The following is a 14,719-nucleotide window of genomic DNA, read 5'->3' as shown; positions in this document are numbered from 1 at the left end:
ACTCTTCAGCTTTCCCATTCATTCATATCAGGCCACTGTAAATGGACAATGGCATCTGTTAGTAATAATAATGTTTGCTTATTCAGTTGATAAAATGTTTCTGTCTTACTTATTCCCAGAGCTACAGCTCTTGGTCTCTTAAATAACTGTTGTTATTTAACTGTTGTTACACCTCCAATAAATGTGGTTTTAATTGGAATTTTAGACATAAAAATTTATACATATTCTCTGACAGGCAGTGCCTTAAATTCAAATCCCTGTTGGAGTTGCCAAAATGTTTAATGTGTGGCTGGACTAATGGCTGTTACCTTGTTTGTATGTCCATGTTGCAAGATGTATATCACAGCCCATCCAATGCTGCCTGAAGTGCCCTAGTGCAAAAGTAGACACTGAAGAACCTTTGTCTCCATATTTTATCTGTGTTTGAAAACTGGGCTCCCATGTTACTGAAGTCTGGTTTAAAAAAGAGACACATAAGCTGAATAGCTTTTGGGAAGGGAACTGTGTTTCAGTAGATGTGTGCTCAGAAACTGTCAGTAAAAGCAAAAGGATCAACTACTTCCCTTTTTTAGGGTTGGGTGTTGAATCTTAGAAAGCAATTAAAAAAACAAACAAGGATGCTCTAGAGAAAATATTGCAACTTTTAATGTCTGAATTAAAGATGTTGCTGAAAGCTCAGCAGTGATGGCACTAACAACGTGGTGCAAAATGCCTGCACTTCAGAAAAGAGATGTTCTAACCATACTAAAAGTGCCTGTAGTACGTGGCAATAATTCTATTTTACATTTGCTAAAACTACAGAACTAAAGGGCTACTAAACTTAGCCCTGTGTGAGAAGGCATGGGGAGGTGGCCCTGCAGGGGCTGGGGCAGACTCTGTGTCCCAGGGAAATTCAGCCCTGTTTGGGGTTGTTGACCTTGTCTTGGTGCAGATGGTGTTTACAGGGGTGGGTAAGTCAGCACCAATCAGTGAAGCTCAGGTTCTGTATAGAAAAGAGATCATTTACTATTTACCAATATAATTACCAGCATAGAAAGTACAAAACTGAGGTGAAGAGGTCTGAGTTTTAAGTAATGTGTTTTCCTTATTCAGCAGTGTTTCCTTCTTTGTACTACCTGCAGCTTTATGAAGCCTTTACCTTTCTAAAGAGTCTTGGGGCTGTTATCCTGGTCCATGCTGAAAATGGAGACTTGATAGCTCAGGTGAGTGAACCATCATTTTTGCTTCACTTTGTGAGATGGCAGATACAAGAGAGGAGAAACTAAATAGGCCAGTCAGAGAATGGGTAGGAAGAAGGGAACTCCCTGGAAAGAGACTTAATTGAACCTGATGCCCTGCACACCGTTGGTATAAAGTCTAGGATGAGAGAATGGGGATCCTTTTGCATTAATTGGCAGAACATCCTTGAGACAGGGCAATGGTCCAGGCAGCTCCTTGCCTTGGCAGCAGATGAGGACTAGATAAGGAGGGCAGAAGGAAGCAAGAAGATTTCTTCTGAATCCAGCAGACATGAGTAAAGCAGAATAATGTAAAGCCTTGTTCACAGATTTTGGGTACAAAAAGAAGATCTGAAAGCTTTATACTAAAGTCTTTTGCTGCAGCTATCAGCATAAGCAACACAGTGAGTTTGGAACAGGTATTAAAGCTCACAGACCTATTTATTTTTGAGAATATTCTTATAAACCTCTGAAGTTTGAGAATAAGAACTACTGTGATCTTGTTGACATTTCAAAAATGTGTGTTTAAGTATAATCCATGCTCTTAGAAGATGCATCTCAGAACCAGGAAGCTGGGCTCAAGTTCAGAATGTTCCGTTAAAGTGCCCTGCACCTCCAGTGCAGTCCTTGCAGGTCAAGTGCCCTGGGAGCTGCTGTTCTCCCTCTGGACTGATCATGGTCTGATCAGTGCCAAAACATGGAAAGAGGCAACACAAGGACAGCAGTTGATAGCAAACCTCCCACTGGGCTTTCAGAGGCCAGGATCCCCCTCTGAAACAGAAGGGGCAGGTTTGGGTGGGTGTTGTTTTGACGCTACATTTATGACAGATGAATCTTTGAAGGCTGTTGCAGAGATGTCTCACTCCCCTGATCTCTCGTACGTGCATCGAGCCCCTCTTAGGTCAGTGAGGATCTGAGTGAGCCATCTGATTTATCTGCTGAGCTGCTTATCTGCTGGCTTATCTGCTAAGGACTGGGCTGCAGAGCTGACAAGGAAATTACAGCAGCTAAAGCTGTCTTTGAGATCTGGACAAGGCAACCCACCTTGTCTCATGTCTAAGGGAGAACGTCAAGGGGATGTTTGAGTTGTTGGGCAGTGTATAAGAACTCTTGCCTTGGGTGTATTTTGTTTTTCCCTCTGGGAGAAAAACACATCTCCATCTGCCTGGTTAGAATTTACCCCCTTTGAGATCTGCCTTTAACTTTGACCAAAATAACCACTGGGATCAAAAGTTACTAGTGAGGAGTCAGTAGGCACATACAGTGTGGTCATGTCCTTCCACCACTGAAACTAGGTGACAACCCCCATTTGGATTTAAGAGGGGAAAAATCTGATTTCTCATGAAGTTTAGCATGAATAAAAACTACTAAATACATGATTTATAATTTTAATACAACATAAAATATCTAGTAGAATTAAAATGACTATTAATAAGCATGATTAAGTCAATATTACTGTAGGAATGGCAAAATAAAACAAATCAAATGGCATCTGTGGTGTTTTGATACATTGCCCATTAAAATCAAGGCGCACTCGTGGAATTGCATATTTGATAGAAATCTATTTCAGTTACATTTTTTTCTGGTCAGCCTTAATATACAGCCATGGAATATGAACAAACAGGACAGAAAAATTATTAGATAAAGGGGAAGCAGTAAATAAATGTAAGTTATGTTATACATCAACTTATTTGTTCACCATTGCTATGTTTCATAAAATCAGTCTTTTTCTATGCTTTTACGTAGAAGAATTATTTGGATAATGAAAAGAAAGCTGCCTGCACATAGGCTTTTTAGGACTGCCCTGTGTAAAAATACAAATTTGATCTTGTCAAACAAATATTCTAGTTAATTAGCACTATCAAGTCCTCTTACAGAGGGTAATTTATCATGTGATCTGATTTTATTACTTCCTTCAAGATGCAAATCTGTCCTACTTTGTGTATCTATTCTGTGCCAATGTGCTATTTTTTTACATGGCTGTAACTTCATTTTATTGCGGTATTTTAATTATCTGATGTCTTTAACTGGCACTGTTCAGAGTGGTGTGTTAATGATCCAGAACAGCTGTTTTTAATAACACCTATGAAACCTTATGTTTGTCTAACCAAAATGTTCTTACACAGTCAGATTAATGTGTTTCCTGTTAATGCCTCTTCAGCCTTGATTGATAGCAATGAAGGCTAAAGCATATATGAATGTTAACTTTTTCAGCTTTACTAGAGTATGTTGGTAATGTGTGAGCTTTTCACACTCAGGGACCTGGGATCAGATATTTACTAGTTGATCCATTCACATATGTTCAGTAACTTCCTCCTGGTCTCTAGGGGACATTTCTCTGTGTCACAGAGCCATTACATTGTTGAGCTGGGCTCATTAGAGCCTTGTGGGCAGGCCAGGCCAGGCTAGGGTCAGAGGTACAGTAGCAGCGCTGGTCCCACTTCTGCACTGCTGTCAGGCCTGGACCAGTCTCAGATGAAAAAGGGGTTGACCACCAGTTTCTGCAAAAAGGGAGATTTATTCCAATAACACTGCTAGGCCTTAATTTTCTATTTAAAAAAATATCTCACTGCTATGAAGCTGGATAGTGCAGATTATTTTTCTGACAAGTCCCCATTGGTCCCCATTGCAACTGGAGGGCACTGTTCTGTTTTATAAAAGCATAATTTTAGTGATTCACTGTATAAGAAGAAAGTGTTACAGAAAACTGAACGTGTCAGCAATGCTGAAGGTTTAAGAAGGTGCTTTGTGGATTGCAACCAGAGAGGAACTTGAGCAAGTAAATAGGGAATGGCAGGCTGGAAGTACCCATAATTACCTTTTAGTGTATTGGTTGCAGCCCATTCCCTGCGCTGGTGTTGTGGTGTCAAGTAGGACTTTCCAGAGGGCAGAGGAGGTTTCTGATGGTGCAGACCAATGGCTTGGGGCACAAATATGCTCAGTCACACAACAGAGAGCATTGCTGGCTGTGCTGGTGTGGCATGGCACCAGTTTAGAGCCAGTGTTTTCAGTGTTCAGTGGGCTTTGCAGCTGCACTTACACTGACTGAAAGGGGCAGTCAGACCATGTGGCTGTTCATCTCCCTGAGGATGCTGGGTGCACAGGTCTCATCCTGGAGCTGGGTCAGCATTTATCTCTTACATTGCAGGAACAAAAGCGTATTCTGGAGATGGGAATCACTGGACCTGAGGGACATGCCCTGAGCAGGCCAGAAGAGGTAAGGCCAGATGTCTGCTTCTCCCATTGCCTTTTCCAGTATTAATCAAAGTCTGAAAAGTTCAGGTCCTTTCAACATGTTTGTTTGCCTGAAAAGCCCTTTGGATGCTGCAGCCAGGTGCATTCCCTGAGTCCAGGGATAAGCGTGTCCTTGTGCACTCAGGAGTCTCAGCTCCTGCTGCCCCGGGCATGGATGTCCATGTATTTAAGTGTGACCTTTGTGTTTCGATTTGTGATGACAAAAAAATAGGCTTATCAGGCTCAAAATCAGCAGTGCAGCTTGAGGGTTAGTCCTGAGTAACTGCATTTATTAAAATGCTTTGGCTGAAAACTATAGCATCTATACTGTGCATAGGCATACTCCCACATGCAGATCTACTTTCATGCTGGCAGATATATGGTGTCAGAAATGCAGGCTGTAGAGATGCAAATACGTGAGAATGGAAAATTGCTGTGAGGCAGCTTGTTTTAAGCAACTCCCTTATAATAAAATCTGAGCTCTGGTGTGGATCATCTCAGGCATCTGGAAAGGGTTTATTTAATGCCAAGGAAAATGTGGAGACATGAGAATGCCCCCTAAAGTACACAGCTCAGACCGTTAATGGGATGGGGAGGGCGGTAGTGGGAAGTGGCTGCTTTCCTAGAAGACTAAAGAGACGACGTCCTGGGGGTTTGAGGCTGAACTTGAAGAGATTGTTGTGGTTTGCAGATCTTTATTTAACTTCTCCCCAAGGCAAAAGGAATCAGCTTAATTGGTCACATTCTTCTATTGGACTGTTTATGTATTTTTTCATTTTGCTGTTTAACTTCTACTAAAATTATTCTAAAAGGATTGAGTTGTTTCCTTTTAATGAAAACAAGGGCCTCAGGAAAATCTGCATTTGCAGTTTTCAGAAGGGAATTTTGCTCAGCTTTAGTGCTGCAGTGCAGAGGCTGTGCCTCATTCCCTGCTCTCTAAAGGTGCATTTGGGGTTTCCAGGGGAAATATTTTGATACAAGTCCTAGGACAAAGTGGAGCAGTCTGATTTAAAGAAAAAATATTTTACAAAACTGTAAAAGATTAAGCCATGTGGTTCTGGAAGGTCTAAGAAGCTCAACTTTTCTAGAAAAATTCTGGCACAGAAATTTCTGTACCACTCAGTCACTATTTTCAGTTGCAACAGGGTTTTTCGTATTAAAATGCCAATACTGTGAGTCCATCTGGGAAGGATGGTTGGGAGAAGGAGTCTCCAGAGCTGCTGGGAAACACTGCTCCTCCATCTGAAGATGCTTTCTTTGTGTGCCTACGTCCCAGATGGCTCCCTGGGAGGAGATTGCCTTTACTCTTGCTGACAGAGGGGACTTGCTGGGCACTGCTTCAAAGGCTTCTGTGGATTATGGGCTAAATTCAGTCCATAGTGCTGAAGTTGCTGTTAGAGAATTCTTTACATTCACTGTCACCATTATGTAAAGATTAGGGAAAGCTGCCGGGGGAGCTCAGAGGTTGTCTCCAAGCAGGGCCAAAGTTTTCTTGCTTAGTTCTCCTTTCAGCTGCAGGGTAGGAGTCTTAAACAGGAAGGTGGGAGGAAAGTAAGAAGGAGAAAAGTGCATCAGCTGCTTGGGCATGAGCTTTCCTGGGGTGCAGGGAGCCAGGAAACTGTGTTTGTGCTGGGGCAGCTGTACCCTGCTAGTGAGTACAGCCTGGCTGTGGTTACTGCTAGTGCCCAGTGTTTGGGGTTGGGTTAGCCCCTCAGTTCCCAGCACTGTGTTTCTCTGTATGGAAAAAGTAGAGTCAACCCCTGAAGAGTTGTTGCTGAACAGTTAGAAATATGGCACAGTCCTCCAGCTGATTTTTTCTTCAGACTGCATTTGCAGTTAACTTTTCCCTCCTTGTTTTGCTCAGCTTGAAGCAGAAGCAGTTTTCCGTGCCATCACGATTGCCAGTCGAATCAACTGCCCAGTGTACATCACTAAGGTGATGAGTAAGAGTGCAGCTGATATCATTGCACTGGCCAGGAAGAGAGGTAAGTGACTTTCTTTGCTCTCCCAAACTCATTTTTTTTGTTGAATAGAAACTCAGTGAAAAAACCTGTATGTCTGGACCCAAATGACAGGCTATAGGGAGAGGTTATCAAACAATGGCAACACCATTGCAGACTAAATATTTATGGCTGGGAAGGATGAGGGAAAATCCTTTTATATTTTTAAGTTGAGAAACTCTCCCAAAAACTGTCCTCTTGAAGACTGAATTGTAACTCTTCTCTATCCTGTTTTGCCTTTTACTTTTCCCTTAGATTGCTATATCTCTGTTCATGGGAAGGAGATACTTTATTCCTAATGGCACATCCTCCATGTCAGTATTTCAGCTGTTCTGAGATGTGGCTTGGGCAGTGACCCCGCTGTCAGAGATGCTTGGAGCTCACTCCTGGCCTTGCTGCTGGAAGTGAGCCCCTCTGATGGGTACTGCAGGTCAGCCCTGCTTGCTGGGGCTGTGGTGGGATCCAGGTTACAAAGCACCCAAAAGGGCCTTGTGAGCCTGAAGGCAGCTGCTTCTGAAGCTGCTTTTACAAGTCAGGACTGTTCTGCTGGCTGGGACTACAAAGCTTGTGAGCAATATGGAGAAGCCAAAGAGCAAATTATTGTCTTGATGTTTGTATTCTTGGAGACTTGGAGTGTGGTGCAGGGGACCATATGCTGCTGTCTGTTGGTGCTGTGCCCAACCTGGGAGTAGTAAAAAGGCATCTGCCTGTTGAAGTGATCCACCATCCAGTACTCTCCAAATTGGAGCAACGTGGCTGTGATTAAAACAGTACCAATTAAAAGTGGGTCTGAACTGTCTCCTTCTGGATTAGAAAGAAAGATTTGTAAATAGGCTGATCAAAAGCATGTAGAGCTCAGAGAGACTCCTGATTAATTTTTTATCATACAGACAAAGCCAGGGCTGTTTAATTTCCTGGGAGCTGTGCTAGCCATGTAGCAATGTGTGAATTATACATGGCTGCATGCAGCAGGCAGCGTCATGCTGAAGAGAGAGTGGGCTGTACTTAGTTCCTGTATATCCTTGCTTTCTCCAAGGTCCCCTTGTTTTTGGAGAGCCGATCACTGCCAGCCTGGGGACAGATGGGACACATTACTGGAGCAAAAACTGGGCCAAGGCTGCAGCTTTTGTGACCTCACCACCTCTGAGCCCTGACCCTACCACTCCAGACCACTTAAATTCGCTCTTAGCATGGTAAGACTTCCTGTTTTTTTTAACAGTATGATGGTGAGGCAAGTGCAAAAGCCATATGGCATGAAGCATCTGGGAATCATCCTGGTTTCCTTTAGACCAGACTCACACATGAAACAGCAGAGAAAGGACTTAGAAAACCAGGGATATTTATATCCTTATGCTTAGGCTGTCAGTCAAGTGAGCAGTCATGGACACTCCAGTTGCTGGTTGTCTTGATAAAGAGCCAGTTGCTGGCTGTTCAGGAATTAATTCTTTTTATTTCTGCTTTTCAAGTGATTCCTGGTTGTACAACTAGATTGTCAGGATTTCAAACTGGCCTTTTCCCTAGTTTTCAGTTTTCTTCAGCTGAATTTTTGATATATGATGGGATGACATCCTCACTGTCCAGCATCAGCAAAAGCCTGGTGGATACATCCCCATCTTAGAGAACAGACTCAGTTTTAAGCCCCAGTCATATTTGACAAGAACAGTTTCAGGGCTGTTCCTGAATGCAGAGATACCTAGAACCAAGAAAAATTTCTTGGGGCAATTTTTGTCAAAGCTGGTGCAGAGCTTTCAGCTGTGAGTTCTGAAAATTGGTTTGTTCTAAACTAACTTGTGTTAGTAGCAGAATTTGGTGGGTTTATCTCCTGCATATTGAAAAATTCTGACTTGGTAGTTTGTCTTCATCTAGGAGGGACCAAAATCATACAAGTTTCCTCATATCCAGTTTTTGCAGGCTTCTTATTTTAGCTTGCCTGGTGTCTTTATGGGCTCTGGGGTCCTCCAGCTGGAAAAAGGCAAAGATAAGTGGTACATGTTGAGCAGGTATGTCAGGAGAAAGAGGCTAGAGTGAATTACAAAGGAAACAGAGTGAATTACAAAGGAGACAGTGAGGGGATTTGGATGGAGACAGCTGGAGACTGAAGGCCATCTCTTGACAGGACAGGGATGTGAGCTGACTACCTTCAGGTTGGCAGGGACAATTTAATCACTAGGTAGGTGAAAGGAATGTGGACAGCAGAGGAAGAAGGGTCTTTCTCATATAGAAAAGAAGATAGCAGCAATGCTTTGCCAGAAACCCAGACTGTAAACCCATCTCTGAAAGTATTTCCTGCCTGTAGCCAACTGTGGGTCTTTAGCTTAAGCAGAAGACCATCTGCTCTGGAATGATATAGAAATTCACAGCTGAAGCCCCACCAGGTCAGATTGCTAGGGCTGGAGTGAGGAACTCAACTTACCATTCATATCCTTATTTACCTTCATGTGGTGGCACCCCCCTCAGCTCCAGCCTCCCCTTTCTGGGGTTTCCCATGCCCTGGACAGTGAAATTTGAACCTTGAAAGTGACCATCTTCAGAGCAGCTGCCTGGGAGCTGGGTGGGCACACACAAGGGACAGGAAGATGCCATCAGTCAGTGCCACATGATGGGTCAGGCTGTGCAGCCCAGAGCCTACCCAGGCTTTAACTCAACTTCTCTAAAGATGCTGCAGTTGAGTTCTGAGTTACGTGTGGCTCTGGTAAGAATTCACAGCAGTTCTCTTCTGGCAGTCAGATGGCAAAAATGTTTTTTCCATAGCTGAGATTTCTGTTCCAAATAAAGACTGAGAAAAAAATTACTTTCTTGGTCTGATTCATCACTATCAGCACTGTAAAGGGTGAAGCTCACTGTGTAAGGGTAAGGCTGTTAGCCAGCACATGTAAATGTGTATCAAAATGTTTGATTCCTTACTCTCTTAGAGTAGCTATATATGCTTTCTAGAAGAGAGTCCCAAAATAATAGTATGTGGGTCAAAGCAGATTAGCAAGAACATATTTAGAATTGGAATCCAAATAATGACTTTTTAAAACTAACATCAGAAAGACAAACCGAGGACTTACAGAAGTTTTCATTATTCTCCAAGCATGCAAAAATGGCTTTTTTTTTTCTAGTGGCTTAAAGTCCTAGATCTTAAATGACAGCAGCTTAGCCTGCTTTCAGTTTTAATACTTCAAATCCATACTGTGAAACTAAAAAGAACTGTATATTGTATCAGTCTGCTCTGCATTCATGGGGAATTTTATGCACGGATGATGGTAAAGACAGTATTTCATGTTTCTATTACACTGTTGATTTGGATACCAATATTTTACATTCATTAAAAATCCCTACAACATCCTTCCTTTGCAAGCATACAGCACACTGCTTGTGCTCTTCTCCACAGAAAGCTGAATGATTTGATGTGTTGATTTTCCACTGAAGAGCTGAATATATAAAACCCCATCATGTCTCGTGGGATGTGCAAATTGAATTTGCCTCATGAGATTAGGTCCTTGTGTCATCTGTGGGCCATGCACTTGAGTTAGCTTTGATCTTGCATGGTGTGCTGCTGCATTGCTGCAGCTGTGATGTGCCACCTCTTGTGAAACAGAGATGTGAGATCTTGGTGCTACACAGAAGATGCAACTTGCCACGAAAATCTTGTTTAAGGGGAAGAATAAGATGACAAGGTATTGATCTGGCATTTATTTCATGGTGATCCCTTGTTGTCTCTCAGTTTTTTAGTTGTTGTAATGCTTATCCCCCATTTGATAGTAGAGTGTGTCCACACAGGAGGAGTGCTTGTGGGTTAACCAGGCATGGGAAGCTCTCAAGTGACACACTTCAGTTTCAGAAGTCTTCTATTGATTTGACTGGGGAGTGCAGTTCATATCAATAATGTTATTAAATGTCAGAGAAGAGGGAATATGGAGTTAAGAAAGCAAACCCATCTTATCTTTCAAGTTTGGGAATTTGTAGTGTGGTGTTAGAAGCACAGCATAACCTCAGAGAAGTGGGCAGTGATACAGGGCCTGGCTGTGACAGTCAGGTTTTCATGGTTGTATCAGTGTGTGGAAAGGAGAGATGCCACAGGAAGCTTTGCTGATTATAAAAGCATCAAAAATTAAGAAATGGCATTGCAACCTTCTGACTTTATTGTTGTGTTAAATTAAATGAACGTTTAACTGATGAAATTGGCTTAATCCTAGTAGTAACACCAGGCAGTCATTAACAATCAGGACCAGCTAAAGCATAGCAACCTTTTCTGTACTGAATTCATGGTTTGGCTTCTGCTGAAAACTGGATGGATGGCTTGTGAGCATGATGAAGAACCAGAAAAGAGACCAAGGACTCTTCTCTATCAGCAATCATTAGGGCTGGCAGCCTAGAAAATGGCATTAGAATTACTCACATGTGACACTTTTTTCTTCTGTACTTGTCTATTTGTTAGCTTGTTGGATCTAGATTTGTGGACCAGAATAATTCAGTTTTAGAGCTGGAATTTATATTATCAGTTAAAGAAAAAGATGACAGGCTCTTGAGGACTTACAGAGTGATGGAAGGGAAATCATAGTGAGTTCTAATGTGCTTACCTCTTGTAAGTTTAATCAAGAGCTAAAAATATCACGTTTCCTGTGGATATTGGAGAATCTTCTTTTTTGACTTTCTATTTTGGCAAGATTCTGCATATTGATTATGTTCCTCCTTATTTTCAGGAGCAGCTGTGATCCAGTTCTGCTCTCTGCCAAAAAAAAAAAATTCCCTAGGCTGAAAAACCCAACCTTTTAAATAAAAGCATGATAAATGGTAGCTCTTTTAGCATTTTTCTCCATGCCTTTTTCTGTGTAAGACTCTTAAGTCAGATAAATCCAGAGCATGTGTTTGACTTGCACTATGTGTTTTGGTGTTTAATTAGAAAACTACCTGATAAAAATATTTTTATTTTCTTGCTTCTGTTTTGGAAGGTCATATGAGAAGTATTCATGTAAGTTTTGCATGAAAAATACATGTGTAGGAGAGAAATGCAGGAGTTTGAAGCTCATGACTTTACACTGTGAAATTTGCCATTATTTTTTAATGTGGTTGTGAATTAATTTATCTTGAGAGTGGCAGACATTTCATAGAAGCTTCTGATCATTTCCTTAATCCTGGAGTAATCCTTAGTCCTGGTTAGTGTGCTTTTGCCTGATCTCTGGTGATAAGCAGCCTGGAGTTGGAGGGGGCTGTAATCCTGGAGTCCAGGGTGCTCCTGGGGGAAAGTGGAGATGTCCAGTGCCATTGGTACTCCCAGTGATCTGTAGCCAGCACAGAAAGGCTGCTGGCATGATTTACTGCCTGTGCCTCTGGTGGCTTGAAAGGCTTGAAAGGTCCATTCACAGCCTGTCTGAGACCAAGGTCACCTTGGTGATGCCTGGTCTAAACCTTCTGTGTGTTAACTCCACAGTGGGGACCTGCAGGTGACGGGAAGTGGACATTGCCCCTATAGCACTGCCCAGAAAGCCATTGGAAAGGACAACTTCACTATGATTCCTGAAGGGGTCAATGGAATTGAGGAAAGGATGACTGTTGTCTGGGACAAGGCTGTAGTAAGTAATTACTTCCTTTTATAGACTAAAAGGAAATTGAGTGTTGGCTGAATAATGTAAGCCAAGAGACTCTTGGCCATTGCTTAAGTGACTTTCTGATATATTTCTGAGAATTCCCTGAGAGAATGCTACTGTGAGGTGAATTGCTTATTTCAAAAACTCTTCCAGTTTTTTTTTAACTCAGGACTGTGTTTCAATTCTGATACTGCAATAGTATTGTCTTTCATTAGACCTGAGGCTTCCCAGACTCCATTGCTCTATTTTCCCTTAGTGCCAGAGCAGAGGCTTCTGAGAGATGTGGTATCTGGAGCAATTTAATGGTTTTGAAGTGGACCTCATATAAACGTGATGAATGAATTGTTTGAATTTGGGAAGTGTCTCATCGTTTTTGAAAAATTACAAATGGATGGCAGCTGAGCCTGAGGCAAAGTGATGAAATGCTTTGAAGGAGAGCGTTGCACGTAATTCACACTGGCATGCTTTGCAGTGGAGTGCCGGTATAAGTCAGGAATTTTTTGACAGTTCCATGGATTCTAATGTATAATGATACTCTCCCTTTACTGTCTGTCTCCACGTGCACACCCTGCACGCTCACACACACTCACTGCATTGTGTCAAATGCACATTGCAGACTGGGAAGTGGCAGTATTTACAGTGCTGTGATAAGCACGTCTCCCAAACTCTATTTCATAACCACTTTATTCAGGAACAGCTATTGAGATTCCAAGCACAGAAGCAGCTTCAGATACCTGCCATGTAGGAGCAAAGTAGGGAAGCAAGCAAAGCACAGCCAGCTGCTGATATTTTCTTTTGTTGTTCCTTCAATGGGAAAGAACTGCAGGATAGGCTGCAACATGAGATTTACAAGTGATAACATTCAGTCCTGCACCACTGAGTAGCTTATACTTTACAAACCTTGTATTTTACCAAGCAGGAAATAAGTTTTCATCTAATAATAAAAGGCTTGGCACTGTTGTTCTTCCTTAGAACATTGTTCTTGCTCATTGCCAAGGCAGACCCCAAAATACTCTACTGAGAAATCAAAATGCTGTTCTGTACAGTTGCAGTTACTATCACTGACTGTATGCTAAGTTCTATTGGTGATGACATTTCTCCAGGCAAGGACTTTATAATTGGTTGTATTACTTAGATGTATAGATCTGACAATAATGATAATTAATAGAATGGACTTAATTGCAATAACTGTTCCCAAAAGTGTTGTAATCTTGATCTTTTGTTACATCTCGTAACACTCATATGAATTTCTCTGATTTAAAACTGCTTAAATATTTAAATAGAAATTGCTAGGACTAACAACAAAACTGTTAGGCCTCAGTGTGTAGAGAAAGGGTAGCTGAGCATCTTGATAGCTGAGCACCAGATAGCTGAGCACCTTGGTGGTATCATGTGCACTAAAGTTTCACTGGCTGTCCTTTGCAATGCCTGCAGTAACACACTCATTTATTTTAAACTTCCAATTAAAGAGCTGTACAGAAAGTCCTGTGTGGTACAATCTCTGGTTCATGCAAGATCACCATATCTATAAAGGGATGCTTTCCAATATCTCCCTGACCTTTCAGTACTCTGAATAGTAAATCGTGATTTCATAAGCATGTTTTGCTCAAATCACATTGTCTTTTAGGCCACAGGCAAGATGGATGAGAGCCAGTTTGTAGCTGTCACCAGCACCAATGCTGCCAAAATCTTTAATCTGTATCCAAGGAAAGGCCGGATTGCTGTAGGATCCGATGCTGATGTTGTTATTTGGGACCCTGACAAGGTGAAGACTATAACAGCCAAAAGCCATAAATCGGTAAGGAGGAAATGAAAACCAGCAAGAAAAAAGAAATGTCACTGTTGTTTTTCAGCTGTTGACCTAAATCATGTGAACACCAATAGCACAGGATGCTGAGGAGGGGGTAACTGCCTACTCCTGTTCTGAAATGGGTAAATGTTTCAGGACATGAGAGTATTGAAGTCCTATGTTGGAAGCATTGTGATCAGGAAGTATTTATTTTCTCTCTACATATACCTTGCACTATTTGTTTTTTGCATGCTTTTGGCAGACCTGTAAAGAGGTGTGAATCAGCAGCTCTGCAGCTGAGGTTCATAAGGTTGTGAGAATAAATTTAAAACCAGCTTTTTTTTTCTTACCTAAAAACGCTGAAATTATAAATTGCACAATTAAATTAACAGTATCCTAAACTATGACAGATGGTTAATTACCTAAAAAACGCCTGAAATTATAAATTGCACAATTAAATTAACAGTATTCTAAACTATGACAGATGATACTTTGATAATACAGCTCTAATCAACTTAATGGATGGAATGTTCTGTTTAATGCCAGAGCTTTGCTGCATATTTCTTTGCTCCCAGTGCAGAGAACCAGTGACTGACAGTTGCTTTCATTTTGACTCTGATAGGTTTTGTGTTGTCTATCCCAAAGCTGTTATTTTACTGTTTAGTGCTTTGGCCCTTTGTATGGGGAATTCTTCCAGAAGTTTTACTGGATATCCAGTATTGCATTTTTATATTAAAAGACCAAAACATTTATAAACCTTTAAAAATAAATTTGGGTGATTCAGTTTCCGTTTCTCTGTCTTGGGATCTCTCTGTATTTTCAAGAAAGTAATAACCACCTGCCCTGTCATTCCCATTTAGATCAAGACCTTCCTGGGCTTTTCTGGGCTTTTTCAGACAGAAATAT

General features: G+C 41.6%; 1 protein-coding gene across 2 annotated transcripts in view; it reads left to right on the top strand.

Moving 5' to 3' along the window:
• CRMP1 (collapsin response mediator protein 1) overlaps window positions 1-14,719 on the top strand; it is a 51,991-nt gene that overhangs the window by 31,970 nt on the left and 5,302 nt on the right. For both annotated transcript variants that reach the window (XM_039728935.1, XM_039728936.1), the window contains exons 6-11: window positions 1,122-1,202; window positions 4,366-4,434; window positions 6,316-6,436; window positions 7,488-7,644; window positions 11,868-12,009; window positions 13,652-13,822. In XM_039728935.1, the coding sequence (XP_039584869.1) occupies window positions 1,122-1,202; window positions 4,366-4,434; window positions 6,316-6,436; window positions 7,488-7,644; window positions 11,868-12,009; window positions 13,652-13,822 (741 nt within the window). The remainder of the gene's footprint in view (window positions 1-1,121; window positions 1,203-4,365; window positions 4,435-6,315; window positions 6,437-7,487; window positions 7,645-11,867; window positions 12,010-13,651; window positions 13,823-14,719) is intronic.

The sequence above is a fragment of the Passer montanus genome, unplaced genomic scaffold (genome assembly GCF_014805655.1).
Source record: "Passer montanus isolate IOZ18808 unplaced genomic scaffold, ASM1480565v1 scaffold67, whole genome shotgun sequence".
NCBI lineage: Eukaryota > Metazoa > Chordata > Aves > Passeriformes > Passeridae > Passer > Passer montanus.
This window is presented reverse-complemented; position numbering and strand designations above follow the sequence as displayed.